General features: G+C 43.4%; 1 protein-coding gene across 1 annotated transcript in view; it reads left to right on the forward strand.

Annotated features, from left to right (window-relative positions):
- Positions 1 to 16,513, forward strand: part of sgms2a (sphingomyelin synthase 2a) — a 77,287-nt gene that overhangs the window by 56,404 nt on the left and 4,370 nt on the right. The window contains exons 5-7 of the mRNA XM_072583907.1: positions 2,808 to 2,925; positions 4,353 to 4,506; positions 11,017 to 11,183. Of these exons, the coding sequence (XP_072440008.1) occupies positions 2,808 to 2,925; positions 4,353 to 4,506; positions 11,017 to 11,183 (439 nt within the window). The remainder of the gene's footprint in view (positions 1 to 2,807; positions 2,926 to 4,352; positions 4,507 to 11,016; positions 11,184 to 16,513) is intronic.

Genomic DNA, 16,513 nt, shown 5'->3' on the forward strand with positions numbered 1-16,513 from the left:
GAGGGTGGACCACTTGATTTGGTTTATTTTTAGGTGCAAAGTAGACCTTTTGCAAATTTTGTTCTAAGCTCCACTTTGTGAGAAACATTAGCTTTTTAATTACACAGGTTAGCCAAAGCACACGTCATTTGTCTTTGTTTTTAAAAACCGTTTAGTTTCAGGAGCTGAATGTTGCTGAACCAATAGAAAATGCAGCACATTTCATTGCGAGTTTAGATTGGGTAGCCACTTTTATGGTATATCCTATTGCCATAGTGCCTGGGATGAGGTTTAATCCTATATGTGATAGACACACCCAGATCAACTATCAGGGGCTTACTAAGCAAAGGCAGAAATTCTCCTACTGCATGGAGGATAGAATAATCCAAACACCCATCATGTCCTTAACTAGCTGTACAGCTTTGAAAAGAGCTCCAAAGGATGCTGAAACAAACAGGGAGGGAAATGGGAAGAATTGGTTGCTGTTATGTAAGGTAATGCTTGCTGATAATACTTCATGCAAGGTTAATGTATTTCCAACATTAAGTCCCACCCAGTCTGGTGATGGGTTAGTGGGAAAACAGCAGAACAGCTTAAGATCTTGCAGGATGAGGGCCTGTATTGTAGATCACCTCAGTGCTTGTAATATTGTCCAACTTACCAAGTTACTTGCACCTTATTTCAGTCATGCAATTAACCAAAGCTTGCTTAAGACAAAAGGCTCTTCTCATGAAGGTTAACACATTGATTTCTCCTATCGCTGTAAACTAAAGTAGGCCCTTCGACCCAGTCAAGGAAAGAAGATGGTGGCAACCAGCTTCCCCAGCCCCACACGAGTAGTGTTTGGCATCATAGCATTATATAACCATTTCTATATATTTTTTAAAGTTGTAAATCATTTCTTGGGGAAGCGCTAATATGTGATCTGGAACCACGTATTTCCATTTCACTGAGCTGAGAGTTCTGCAGTCGGCTTTCAGCTAGTCTGGTTTATTTTCATCCAACCTAAATTCTTTCCAGAGTGAGGCGCTCATTGTTGGGTTGCCAGACTTTGTGGGGGTTGGGAAGGGGCGGATTTGTGAATAGAGGTCCAGAAATTGAAGATTAATCCCTCAAGGACACTGTTATAGGCAACATTAAGAGATAATAACATCAATACAAAACAAAATAGCACAAAGGCTGGAAATCTGAAGTGAAAGCTGAAAGACACAATACTGTAAAAGCTGTCATCGGGAAATTGCTTGGATTTTATTATAATGGAGGTTATAACAGGACAGTAAGAAAATCTCAATGCCATCGCACTGATCGTGGTTTTGTAATTTTTTTTTTTTTTTTTGCAGTTTTAATGGAAGTAACAAGCAACTTCAGTGAGTGGGAACCAGTGGGTAAATTGAACTTCGATTCACAGAAGGCAGTTGACTAGGTGCTACATTTGAATTGTACATCTAACTGAAATTTCTAATCTTCATAGGTGAGGAAATATTGGAGATGTTCAGACTGTTTTCTCCTTGGGGAGGAGATGGCTGAGAGGAGGTTTAATTTAAATCTTTGAAATCAATAGAGGACTGGAGAGAGCAGATGGGGAGAAACTGCTCCCACTCAAAATGAAGAATGAAAGAGTGCAAATTTAGTGTTTTGCAAAAGAAGAGAATGCAATGTGGGAGAGGAAAAAAAACCTTTGATTCAGTGAGTGGTTAGGGTCTAGAATGCATTGCCTGGAAATGTGGCAGAGGCAAATTCAATTGAGGCATTGTTTCCAATCAAATAACCAACGTGCAGGTTTCAGAGAAAAGGTACCAAGACACAATCCTGAGCTGGTGAATCTGTCTAGATAGGATGGGTTGAATAGTTTCTGTTAGACACTTTTATCACTGTCATGGCGGTAAGAGCTCATGGTTTAGGGATTAACATATAGGTTTGGATTCATTGGCAATAGGAATCACAGGAGGGGCATAAATGGGTCACTTGATATTTTAATGTAAACCAATTCATTTGTTTGGGGGAGTTTCCTGTGTGCAAATTGGCTGCCTCGTTACTGATATTATATTTACTCACATGGGATGTGGTTGTCACTGGATGGACCAACATTTATTGCCCGTCCCTAGTAACCATTTGAAAAGGTGCTGGTGAGCTGCTGCCTTGAACTGCTGCAGTCCATGTGCGATAGGGAGACCCAGAATGCCCTTAGAGGGGGGACTTCCAGGATTTTGATCCGGCGACCCTGAATGAACAGTTATACATTCACTCACCATCTTGACTCAGAAATATAACGGTAACTATATTTCAATAGCGCTTCATTGTTACTAAGTATTTTGGGACTTCCTGAGGTCACTTCAAGCACTGTATGATGTGGATGCTACATATGTACACTGCCACCAAATTGCATCATTTGAGTTAAAAGCTTGACATTTAGGCAAGTTTACCCTCCAGCAGGAATTCCACCAGGAGCTATCGTTCCTCTTTGCTATCCTGCAGTGACTGCCGAAATTTCCCCATCCCCACCAAACAAATGTCAGATAGTCATTTGGCACTTTAGACAAATAATCTCTCAGGAATAATGGTCACTTGGGGAATTATACCATAACGGGTCAGTGGAGCCTGGTTGTGGACATCAGGGTGAATGTATACTAATGAATAACTTATCCCTTTTTTTTGCCATAAACCAGTGCATATTCAGAAGCCTCTGGAATTGCAACCGAGATTTGGACACTTGTTGCATGTGTTATTATTACAATGCTATTTCTTTGTGGTACAATAGTGAGATCTCTACAGCTGAATAGTTTAGTTTAGCTCTGAGTTGACTCTGCAGATTTTTCTTCCCATTGCAGGTCGATTGTGGGGCGTAGGTTTTTCTTCATAATGGGAACTCTGTACCTGTACAGGTGTATCACCATGTACATCACCACTTTACCTGTGCCTGGCATGCATTTCCAGTGTGCACCAAAGGTAAGGTCCTCACTTTTTAAAAATTAAATCGGTCTGCATTTACTAATTTTATTTTTGATTGCCTAATGCGATTTCACTATTGCTAAGGATCCGTCTATTGTGAGGTACAAAAACCATCTAGGGACAGTTCCTAGCTTAGCAGCAATTTGACTAATCCCAGTTGTAGAGATTGAGTGAGTGGGAGGGTGTTGTAGGACAGCTACAATTGACTCAGTAAGAGGAAGATCAGCATTCTCATCCATAATACTATCTAGCAGCCATGTTACTTGTTAAATATAAATTCAACATTACTCATAGCAAGGGAATGTTTTGCTTCTGGGTATTGATGTTCCAAAAGGAGGTGGGAGGGGTCCAGCAATGATTTGCGAAGGTCATTGGGATTTGAATGATGTACCTCAAGGGTTTCTTGAAGGAAGAAATTTGAAAATGATTTCCTTTGCTTCTGATAAAACAAATTGAAACTTTCACATCAATTGACTAACACTGAATCATTCCTAAAATAGGGGTAATATCTTAGCATGAAACTCTGGTCATAGAACTTGCACATTAGAAACGTGTAGCTACAGCATTGTAGCCCATCTTCAACTTGTGTTCCTCCAAAGAAATTGTTAGAGAAACTCACCAGGACCGGCAGCATCTGGGGTGAGAGAAACGAGTTAGTGCTTCAAATCCGACTTAATATTTTTCAGAACTTTCAGTTGGGGGGCTGGAAAATGTGAGGTTTTTAATGATATTAAAAGTGAGTGGAACAGATGGGGAGGGCGCCCAGAACAAAGGCAAAAAGCATGTCAGTGGTAGCCAAGGACAAATTAAGATATAAAATAGGTGTAAATAATAGATGTGAAAAGGGCAAAATGGGTTCCAGTAAAAGACAGCTGAGGCAGGTTTGCTTCCCCACATTTGAAAAAAATGGAACAGGATATAACTGGCTTACAGTTCAAGTGGCTGGGCAAACCACTGGGTTTTTCTGAAATCCCACAGACAAACTTATCTTGGGCATCTTCATAATCAAAGCCTTAAATCCATTAAACTATTTATCCAAACATTGCATTGCATTAATTTCACATCTATTTATTTAGGAAAGAAGATAACTGCAAATATTTCTACGGTTCATATTGAGGCTTTATTGGAAGAATGCATATTAACTACACACATGATTGTTTTTCAGTTGGTTCCTTTGAATGAGATTGTCTGTCTGCCTGATGGTACTTTAAAAACCAAAGTTGTCACTTTTTTTTTCTTACACTCAAAGGCGCAGAGAGGATAACTGGTATCAATTACACTCTTGCATCTTCCAAACTCACACTCAACCCCAAGCTGGGAGCCACAGTGGGTGTATAGTGTCTGGACTGGATGTGCCTTGAGTAGCAGGGATCATAATTGTCAGCCTGCTATTTCTTATCCATGGTTGTTTTGCTCTCTCCCAGCTGTATGGAGACTCTCAGGCCAAGCTGCAAAGAATTTTAAAGTTGATCTCTGGCGGAGGTCTTTCGATTACTGGCTCGCATATCATGTGTGGAGATTTTCTATACAGCGGTCACACTGTCATGCTGACGATCACCTACTTGTTTATCAAAGAATGTAAGTGGTTACTGTTTGCTGGTGTGGGAGTATTAATGACTTTTTTGCTGGAGGTCCGGCATATTGTTCCAGACCTGACCCTGTTACAATTCCGTTTTAGTTACTGCTGTGATATCATGAAATTCCAATTTACTTAACGATTCTGGGTGACAATTTTGTTTTTTATACACTTTGCATCAATAGGCAGAGGGTTTTAGTTTGCATTTCCTGTTTTATCACTTGCAGCTTTCTTCTTTAATCTGTTGTGTTCTTTTGATACCCTCTCTTTTTTTTTTGCCTCTGACTCAGTTATACCTTTTAACAGTATACACTTTTCTTGTTTACTCCCTGCCTCAAACATTTTATGTCCTTCATGGCTCTTGTTAATCTCTGAAAGGATATTGGTCCTAGCCTATGTTCAAAATGACACCATCTGTTATTCACAAGTTGCAGTTCCTCCAGGAATCTGAACTCTTTTATCCAATTCCCCATACAGCTTGGATTGTTTTCCCAGATTTTGCCTGTGTTGAAAAATGTGGTGCTGGAAAAACACAGCAGGCCAGGCAGAATCCGAGGAGCAGGAGAATCGATGTTTCGGGCATAAGCCCTTCTTCCTGGATGCTGCCTGGCCTGCTGTGTTTTTCCAGCACCTCAATTTTTCAACTCTGGTACTCCAGCATCTGCAGTCCTCGCTTTCTCCCAGATTTTGCCTATGCTTGGAAGAATAGAACAGAGCAGAACTGTAAAGTTGAGGTGTGCCTGTGAACAGTGGTCACTGCAAATCATTAGAAACCAATGATTGGCCACTTCACGACAAGCAAGTTTCATCCTGATTTTTTTTTTTGTCTGCTTGCTCCAGGCCCAATTCCATACAAGTGGTTTGATGATGTGTTCTCCTTTTAATTCATAGTTGTGTATATCAAAGTTTTGCGGCCAGTTATATAACCATCCAAGACTTCATTCAATTCTTCAATAGGGCACTGCCAAGATTTTCTATATGACTTGCATCAGGCTCTGTTTCCAGAGACTCTGATGTTTTCCACATTAATTTGCACCACACCCAGACATAAACAGACAGTTGCATTGTGATGAAACTTAATGAACAAGGGCTTTATCAAGTTATTTTGTGTTTAAAAACAGATTTTATTCTTTCCTGGGATGTAGGGATTGCTGCCTGGGCTAGCTTTTGTTGCTTAACCTGAATTGTCCAGAGGACAGTTAGGAATCAGTCACATTGGTGGGTCTGGAGTAACATTTTAGGCCAGACTAATCAAGAACAGGATTTCCCTTCCCAAAAAGAACATTCATTCATGTTGTGTGAACATTGCATTTTATCCCAAACTAATTTCATTTGGTTTTGTTCCTACGATAGATTTAACTCCTGGAGTTTTCTGCTATTTAATCTCTGGGCGCAATTAAAACAAAATTAATTGGTATGGCTGTTTTGATTAGATCAAACTTAATTTTAGTATTTTTGAGTTCAGTATCCAGTTTCCCAGCCCCATCCAAGCCAAGCACCCATATTTCTTCCCCTCTCATGCAACACACACACCCAACAGCTGCCCGCACATACACAATGCATGCAACAGACACACATGCACACTTTTACCACTTCCTATTCTTTCTTTTGGAGATAAAGTTGGTGAGAGTACACGGTGACCAGATATCATTTTTTGAATACAATGCCCAGTTGGCAATTCATATCTAAAGCAATACATGGTGAGCAAACCAGCAAACTGACCCTGTCCCTGCCAAACTCGATCTGGCTTTTAACTGGTATCCTGTCACTTGTAACAACCTACAGTTTGAAGCATACACCTTGAACTTCTGGTACCTCACATGCCTTGGGGAACCTCCAACTCAGTGCAGATTGAGAGTCAGATCTGAACTTCTGGGATTTATGAGACTTTGTTTTGAGTCACAAAGGAGAAAGTGAGGACTGCAGATGCTGGCGATCAGAGTCAAGAGTGATGCTGGAAAAGCACAGTAGGTCAGGCAGCATCCAAGGAGCAGGAGAATCAGTGTTTCGGACATAAGCTCTTTATCAGGAATGAGGCTTGTGAGTCAGGGGGCTGAGATAAATGGGTGGGGGGGCGGGGTGGGTTGGGGCGGGAAGGTAGCTTGAGACTGCGATGGGTAGATGAAAGTAGGGAGGAGGTGTTATAGGTCAGAGGAGGTGGAGCGGATAGATGGGAAAGGTAATGGACAGGTCAAGAGGGTGGTGCCAAGGTGGAGGCTTTGGACTGGGATAGTGTAGTGGGAGGCAAAATGGGGAAATTGGTGAGACATTGCAAGGTGAAATAATTATTTAGCTGAAGTGGTCAGAGCAAGACCGGGTACAGGAAAGATTTACAAGGATGATCTCAGAAATGCCAATGACATTGTCAGGAAAGGATGGACAGTATGGGTCTCCAGCACAGTTTTAATGTCTCTTGCAATAGAAGCAAATACAAGATGAGAAATAAACTTTTTCACACAGCAATTCGAGTTGGGAATGCACTACCTGGGAAGTGCAACAGAGGCATTCAAAAGGACATGGATGCTTATTTAAATGGAAACAAATGTGCAGGGTTAATGTAAAAAGGCAAGAAATTGGCATTGACTGCCAGTAAAAACAACAGCATGAGCTGAATAACCTCTTGCTGTGCAGTAGCAATTCTGTGATACTCTTTTGGGGAAAAGAAGATTTGGGGGTTGGGGGAAGGGGGTTTAAATCGAGGTCGTTAAAATTATGGAAGGTTTTGATAGCGTGCTTCGAGGTGAGAATATTCCCGAAGAACATGGCTCGAGGTTTCAGATAGTCATCAGGAAATCCAATAGGGAATTTAGGAGAGAGTTGTATGCAAAGCATGATGAGAATGTGGAACTGTCTACCAAAGGGAGTGGTTGAAACAAATGAAATCAATGCATTTAATAGGATGCCACACATGCACAAGAGGAGGAAGGGAACAGAGGCTTACAATAATGGACTAAAAGGATAAATGGAAAAAAGCTCTTGCAGAGCATAAACATTGGTTGGGCTGAATGGTCTCTTTCTGCAATATATAAGCTATGAAATCCTGTTACAAAGGGCTGACACAACGTCTGTAGATGTTATTCAGTCCACTTAATACAAAATTGACCATTCTGGCCTTAAGTTTGCATCCATTATAAATTGTTCCAAATTATAATGCAAACTGTGTAGAGTTCATGCTGTAATTACAATAGTGGCACTGATGACAGGAAGAGTATGCTGTATGATTTTTTTAAAACTCCAATCTATATAGCCATTACTCATTTCAACCATGCTTACAGAAGATATGATGGGAAAATATTGACACATGTGGATTTGACTTTAGCTCAACTTTATTTTTTTTGAGATATACAGCACAGAAACAGACCCTTCATGCTAACCAGATCCTAAATTTAGTCCCATTTGACAGCACTTAGACCATAAGATATAGGAGCAGAAGTTATGCCATTCAGATCATCAAATCTGCTCTGCCATTTAATCATGGCTGATACATTTCTCATCCCCATTTTCCCACCTTCTCCCCATGACCCTTGATCTCCTTAACAATCAAGAACCTATCTATCTCAGTCTTAAATACAGTCTGACCTGGCCTCCTGGGGCAGTGAATTCCATAGATTCACCACTCTCTGGCTGAGGAAGGTGGTTCTTATCTCCGTTTTACAAGGTTACTCTAAGGCTGTGCATTTGGGTCCCAGTCTCTTCTCCCAACGAAACATCTTCCCAACATCGACTCTGTCAGGCCATTCTGTATTCTGTAAGTTTCAATTAGATTCCTCCCTCCTCCTTCTGAACTCTGTCAAGTATAGACCCAGAGTCCTTAAATATTCCTCATATGTGAAGCTTTTAATTCCTGGAACCATTCTCGTGAACCTCTTCCATTCACACTCGAGGGCCAGTACATCCATCCTGAGAGATGGGGCCCAAACTCTGTGCAGTATTCATGTGGCCTGACCAGAGCCTTTTAGAGCCTCAGAAATACATCCCTGCTTTTATATTCAAGTCCTCTCAAAAATAAATGCCATCATTGCATTTGCCTTCCTTCCTACTGACTCAACCTGCAAGTTTACTTGGCCCCTATCCCTCTCAACCCTTTCTATTCCTATTCATATACCCATCCAGATGCCTTTTTAAATGTTGCAATTGTACCAGCCTCCACCACTTCCTCTGGCAGCTCATTCCATACCCGCACCATGCTCTGCATGAAAAAGTTGCCCCTTATGTCCCTTTTAAATCTTTACCCTCCCCTTAAACCAATGCCCTCCAGGGGTCTGGACTCCCACCCCAGGGAAAGAACCTTTTTTCTAATTATCCTATCCAGGCTCCTCATAATTTTGTAAACCTCTAAGGTCACCCCTCAGCTTCCGACGCTCCAGGGAAAACAGCCCCAGCCCATTCAACCTCTCCCTATAGCTCAAACTCGCCAACCCTGGCGACATCCTTGTAAATCTTTTCTGAACCCTTTCAGGTTTCACAACATCCTTCCTATAGCAGGGAGACAAGAATTGCACACACTATTCCAAATGTACCCTAATCAATGTCCTGTACAATCGTGACATGACTTTCCAACTTGTACGCTCAATACTCTAACCAATAAAAGAAAGCATACAAACACCTTCATTGTCCAATCAACCTGTGACTCCATTTTCAAGGATTGTTGAACCTGCACTCCAAGATCTTTGTTCAGCAACACTCCCCAAAACATTATCTTTAAGTGTACAAGTCCTGCCCTGATTTGTCTTCCCAAAATGCAACTCCTTACATTTATCTAAATCAAACTCCATCCACCACTCCTCAGCCCACTGGCCCATCTGATCAAGATGGGAAGCTAGGGAAGTGATTGCTAAGCCCATTGCTCAGATGTTTGGATCACTGATAGTCATGGGTAAGGTGCTGGAGACCTCTAGGTTGGCTAATGTGATGCCACTATTTAAGGAAAGGGGTAGGGAAAACCCAGGGGACTACAGACTAGTGAGCCTGACATCGGTGGTGGGCACGTTGTTGGAGGGAATCCGGAGGGACTGGATTTACATAAATATGAATAGGCAAGTACTGATTAGGGATAGTCAACATGGCTTTTTGTGTGGGAAATGTGTCTCACTAACTCAATTCATGTTTTTGAAGAAGTATTAGAGGATTGAGGGCAGAGTAGTAGACATGATCTATACAGATTTCAGTGAGGCATTGTTGGGGAAGAGTAAATCTTTTGCTGGATCATTTAAAACAAAATAGTCAGGAGTCGAGAACTTGAGCAATGAACTAGCTTTTAATCATGGATTAGTGGTGCTGGAAGAGCACAGCAGTTCAGGCAGCCTATGGCCATGGGGAACTACATCTTCATTCAGAGAAGTTTGACACAATTCTAATGAGATACAGTGTGATATATGGTTTATCACAAGCACAACTGCCCATTAACTACCCAACCTAGGGACAGTCTACATACATTGTCCAGCCCTACATTTCTTAATGTCTATAAAACTGAACGTTATCTTATACTGCAGGTTTAGCTAGGCAGAAACAGAAACCGATAAGGAGACAAAATGAACAATACATCATCTATGAAGCAGAACTGTGTCTAGAGGACCAGAGGAACTGAGACACTTTGCAGCTGCAAGGTCATGTTATCAAAATAAATTCCTCCGCTTTGGCTCTAACAGCACTTTGTTAGCAGTCTACATTTTACTGACAAGAAGGCTTCCAAACACATTTGCGTCAATTCTGGTCAAATTTCTTCAACAAGGTTCCTCGTGGTAGACTAGTTAGCAAGGTTAGAACACATAGAATACAGGGAGAGCTACCCATTTAGTTACAGAACTGGCTTGAAGCTGGAAGACGGAGGGTAATGGTGGAGAGTTTCCTTTCCGATTGGTGGTTCATGATCAGTGGTGTGCCACAAGGATCGGTGCTGGGTCCACAACTTTTCATCATTTAATATAAATGATTTGGATGTGAACATAGGCGGTGTAGTTAGTAAGTTTGCGGATAACATCAAAATTGGAGGTGTAGCGGACAGTAAAGAAGATTACCTCAGAGTACAATGGGCCAAAATGGACAGAATAAAGTTGAAGACTGGTTTTACATCCACACTAATATATTTTCTACCAATTAACCGTGGAGTAAAATCAGACCACTGTAAAACCGGCTTTTTCATGATCTCCTTGGTTTCCTGAAAGGCAGATTAGCTTATAATTGTCTTCCATGACCTGAAGCCACTGCTGCAGATGAGAAGTTTGTACAGTATTACATTTTATTGTAATGAACACCGCATGCATTTGATTGCTAAATACCTGTGTGAGACATTTCATAAGGATACCATAGGGTATGTTTTGATCTTTGCTGGTCGGTAATTGGGCAGAGTGATGGTACCTGCTTTGCATCAACTACTCAGTGACGATGGAATGGAAATCAGGTTGGTAAATTTACAGATGCAAAATCCAGCAGGACAGGTAACTAACCACTTAAGGTTGAAACTGTTGAACTTTCCACCAGAATTTAATATCCTTTGGGTTTATTCTCCACAGATTCGCCACGTCAGTTCTGGTGGTACCCTTGGGTCTGTTGGCTCCTCAGTGCAGGTGGCATTCTGTGTATCCTGATAGCCCATGAGCATTACAGCGTGGATGTTTTAGTGGCCTATTACGTTACAACACGGCTTTTCTGGTGGTACCATACGATGGCCAATATTCCGGTGAGTTTTTCATTGTGCATGGAAAGAGAAATCCATCTTGAAGCCCAGCTATTTTAACACCTGTTTTTGGCAGAACGAGAAACAGAATTCCCCCCCCCCCCCCCCCCCCCCCAAAATCACTTCCAAATGTAACTATCAACCAAGTAACCACTTTTCATATGAGACCATGCAATCTCATAAGAAGCAGGAGCTGGAGTAGGCTATTCAGCCTTCTCTTGTCATTCAATTAAAATTGCACCTGATTTTCTACTTCAAGTCCACCGTCCTGAACTATTTTCACATGGACTGGTTCTCTTAATGTCTAAAATAATGCAGACACAACTGCCCAGCATAGAGAATTTAAAAGATTCACAAACGTCAATGACGTTCAATTTAAGCTCTCAAAATTCCCATCTGTTGCTGAATTTGCCCCTCCCTATCTTGATGATCTGTTCCAGCTTTATATAGCCCATCTACATGGTGTTATGGGTACTGCCAAATGGTTGAGTTTGGTGATGCACTCCTCCCTACGTTTTCTGTCAGTGATGGAGACCAGGCTCGGCATGCTTACACCTGGTAACAGTGTTATCACCTCTCCTTCTAACACAAAACCTGCCTGTTTAACTTCTTAACTGTACCATTTTAATTGAGAGTATCAGATAGTTATTGCATGGCCTTGGTTTTCTGCCAGAGCTATTTCAAGATGTGACAATGGAAGTAAAACTTTTTGATCTAATGGGACACTGGTGATTGACAATTTAAATGGAAATGTATTGCTTTACTCTTTATCTCACCTTTTTGTTAAGTGGTCCTATGAGCACCAAGAGAGCAATGCCAAGTAAGGCCTCAAGCAAGAGGCAGCAAAGACTGGGCAAGAAGGGGCAAACTGGGAGAACAAAGGGAAGGGGAAGGCAGCAAGGGGCAGGTGAGTCTGGGAGAGAATGAGGGCTTGGTGGGAGAAGCAAGGGGGGGGGGGGGGGTGGGGAAGTGAGGTAGCTAACACTCAGGCAGTGGAGGACAGGATGGTGCAGGCATAAATTGGACCAATAACATCAAAGATGGGGAACATGTGCCTGCATCAGTGGGTGCCTAACTGCTCATGCTTGGCACAAGGAGTTATAATCCTTAAATAAAAGCCACCATTCAATTTGCCTTCCCTTTTACCTGCTGAACTTGGGGACTACTTGTTCATGAATCAAAAAACAAGCATCCCTTTGTGCTGCAGCTTTCTGCAGTCTTTGTTTTTTATTTATTCATTTTGTGAGATGTGGGTGTCGCTGGCTAGATCAGCATTTTATTGCCTGTTCCTAACTGTCCTTGAGAAGGTGGTGGTGAGCTGCCACCTTGAACTGCTGCAGTCCACCTGCTCTGGGTTGTCCCACAATACCATTAGGGAGGGAATTCCAGCGACCGTGAAGGCACGGTGATATATGTCCAAGTCAGGATGGTGAGTAACTTGGAAAATGAAGGTGGTGGTGTTCCCATATATCTGCTGCCCTTATCCTTGAAGATGGAAGTGATTGTGGATTTGGAAGATACTGTCTGAGGATCTATGGTGAAATTCTGCAGTGCATCTTGTAGATATTATGCACTGTTGTTACTGAGCATTGGTGGTGGAGAGAGTGGATGCTTCTGGATGTTGTGCCAATCAAGCAGGCTGCTTTGTCCTGGATGGTGTCCGTTTCTCGTTGGGGCTGCATTCATCTACAAGGCACACGTCACTTGCCTAGATGATGGACAGGCTTAGAGAAGTAAGGAGATGAGTTACTTGCTGCAGTATTCCTAGCTTCTGACCTGCTCTTGTAGCCACTGTTTGAGTCCAATTTGAGTTTCTGATCAATGATAACCCCCAGGATGTTGATATTGGGGATTCAGTCATAGTAACACCAAGGAGCAGTAGTCAGGTTGTCTCTTATTAGTGACGACCGACTTGACACTGACATTTTTTACAAACCCACTGACTCCCATAGCTACCTGGATTACACCTCTTCCCACCCTATCTCTTGCAAAAATGTCATCCCGTATTCCCAATTTCTCTGCCTCCGCCGTATCTGCTCCCAGGAGGACCAGTTCCACCATAGGACAGACCAGATGGCCTCCTTCTTTAGAGACCGCAATTTCCCTTCCCACGTGGTTAAAGATGCCCTCCAACGCATCTCATTCACATCCCACACCTCCGCCCTCAGACCCCACCCCTCCAACCATAACAAGGACAGAACGCCCCTGGTGCTCACCTTCCACCCTACCAACCTTCGCATCAACCAAATCATCCGCCAACATTTCCGCCACCTCCAATAAGACCCCACCACCAGGGATATATTTCCCTCCCCACCCCTTTCCGCCTTCCGCAAAGACCGTTCCCTCCGTGACTACCTGGTCAGGTCCACACCCCCCTACGACCCACCCTCCCACCCTGGCACTTTCCCCTGCCACCGCAGGAACTGTAAAACCTGTGCCCACACCTCCTCCCTCACCTCTATTCAAGGCCCTAAAGGAGCCTTCCACATCCATCAAAGTTTCACCTGCACATCCACCAATATCATTTATTGTATCCGTTGCTCCTGATGTGGTCTCCTCTACATTGGGGAGACTGGGCGCCTCCTAGCAGAGCGCTTTAGGGAACATCTCCGAGACACCCGCACCAATCAACCAAACCGCCCCGTGGCCCAACATTTCAACTCCCCCTCCCACTCTGCCGAGGACATGGAGGTCCTGGGCCTCCTTCACCGCCGTTCCCTCACCACCAGACGCCTGGAGGAAGAACGCCTCATCTTCTGCCTCGGAACACTTCAACCCCAGGGCATCAATGTGGACTTCAACAGCTTCCTCATTTCCCCTTGCCCCACCTCATCCTAGTTTCAAACTTCCAGCTCAGTTACTGTCTCCTTGACTTGTCCTACCTGCCTATCTTCTTTTCCACCTATCCATTCCACCCTCTCCTCCTTGACCTATCACCTTCATCCCCTCCCCCACTCACCCATTGTACTCTATGCTACTCTCTCCCCACCCCCACCCTCCTCTAGCTTATCTCTCCACGCTTCAGGCTCACTGCCTTTATTCCTGATGAAGGGCTTTTGCCCGAAACGTTGATTTCGCTGCTCGTTGGATGCTGCCTGAACTGCTGTGCTCTTCCAGCACCACTAATCCAGTATTTGGTTTTCAGCATTTGCAGTCATTGTTTTTATCTTATTCATGATGGTCATAGCCTGGCATTTGTGTGGTGCAAATGTTACTTATCAATTGTCAGCCCAAGACTGATATTGTCCAAATCTTGTTTCATTTGAACATTGATTGTTTCAATATCTGAGGAGCTGCGTGTGGTGCTGAACATTGTGCAATTATTGGCGAACATCCTCGCTTCTGACCTTTTATGATGGAGGGAAGGTCATTGATAAGGCAGCTGAAGATAGTTGGGCTGAGGACGCTACCCTGAGGAACTCCTGCAGCGGTGTCCTGGAACTGAGATGGTTGACCTCCAACAACCACTATTATCTTCCTGTGTGTCAGGTATGATTCTAACCAGTCACATGATACCCATTGATTTCAGTTTGACGAGGGTTCTTGATGCACATTCTCTAATGCAGCCTTGATGTCGAGGGCTGTCACACTCTCCTCGCCTCTGGAATTCAGCTCTTTTGTCCATGTTTGAACCAAGGCTATAATGTGGTCAGGAGCTGAGTGGCCCTGCGGAATCAAAACTGGGTGTCGTTGAGCAGGTGCTGCTTGATAGCACTGTTGATGACACCTTCCATCGTTTTACTGATGATCGAGAGTAGACTGGGGTAGTAATTGGCTGGGTTGGATTTGTCCTGCATTTTATCTGCAGGATGTACTGGGGGGAAATTTTCCACGTTGTCAGGTAAATACCAGTGTTCTAACTTTACTGGAACAGCTTGGTTAGAGGGGTGGCAAGTTCTGGAGCACAAATCTTCAGTACTATTGCCAGAATGTTGGCAGGGCCCATAATCTTTGCGGCATCCAGTATCTGCAACTGTTCCTTGATATCTTGTGGGCTAAATTGAATTGACTGAAGACTGGTATCTGTAATGCTGGTGACCACTGGAAGAGGCCTGGATGGATCATTCACTCAGCATTTCTGGCTGAAGATTGCTGTGAAAGCTTCAGGCTTATGTTTTGTATTGATGTGCTGGACTCTTGCATCATTGAAGATGGGAATATTTGTGGAGCCTCTTGCTCCAGTGATTTGTTGAATCATCCACCATTCATGACTGGATGTGGCAGGACTGCAGAGCTTAGATTTGATCTGTTGGTTGTGGGATTGTTTAGCTCTATCACTTGCTGCTTATGCTGGTTGGTGTGCAAGTAGTCCTGTTTGGTGGCTTCACCAGGTTGACACATCTGCAGGTATTCCTGGTGCTATTCTTGGCATGCCCTCCTGCACTCTCCATGGAACCAGGGTTGATCCCTGGCTTGATGGTAATGGTTGAGTGGGGGATATGCCAGGCCATGAGATTGCAGATTGTGCTGGATATGATCCTGCTGCTGTTGAAGGCCCACAGTGCTTCATGGATGCCTAGTCGAGTTGCTAGATCTGCTCGATGTCTGTTCCATTTAGCACAGTGATATTCTTGATGTGAAGTCAGTTCTTTGTCTCCACAAGGACTGTGCAGTGGTCACTTTAATCAGTACTGTCATGGACAGATGCGTCTGCAGCTGGCAGATTGGTGAGGATGAGGTCAAGTGTGCTTTTTCCTTTTGGTTCCCTCACCAACTGCCACAGACCCAGTCTAGTAGCCTTTCCTTTAGGACCTGATCAGCTTGAACAGAAGTACTGCTGCTGAGCCACTCTTGGTGGTGGATATTGAAATCCTGCACCCAGTGTATATTTTGTGCCCTGCCCATCCTCTGTGCTCCCTCTTGGTGTTCAACATGGAGGATTACCAATTCATCTGCCGAGGGAGAGAAATATGTGATAATCACAGGTTTCCTTTCCTGTGTTCATCCTGAAGCCTCAAGACTTCATGGAATCAATGTTGATGACTCCCAGAGCAACTTTATACCACTGTACTGCCACCTCTGCCCTGCTGGTGGGACAGGACATGTTCAGGAATGATGATGGTGGTGTCTTGGACATTAAGTTATAATTCTGTGAGTATGACTGTCAGGCTGTTGCTTAATAGGTCTGTGAGACAGCTCTCCCAATTTTAGCACTAACCCCCAGATGTTGGTGACGAGGACCTTGCAGGGTTGATGGGGCTGTTTCTGCCATTGTTTTTTCCAGTGCCTAGGTCAATTCCAGATGATCAGTCTGGTTTCACTTCTTTGAGACTTTATAGTGATAAACTGAATGGCTTTCAGAGAGTAACTGAGAGTCAACTATATTTGCTGTG

Source organism: Chiloscyllium punctatum, chromosome 14 (genome assembly GCF_047496795.1).
Source record: "Chiloscyllium punctatum isolate Juve2018m chromosome 14, sChiPun1.3, whole genome shotgun sequence".
NCBI lineage: Eukaryota > Metazoa > Chordata > Chondrichthyes > Orectolobiformes > Hemiscylliidae > Chiloscyllium > Chiloscyllium punctatum.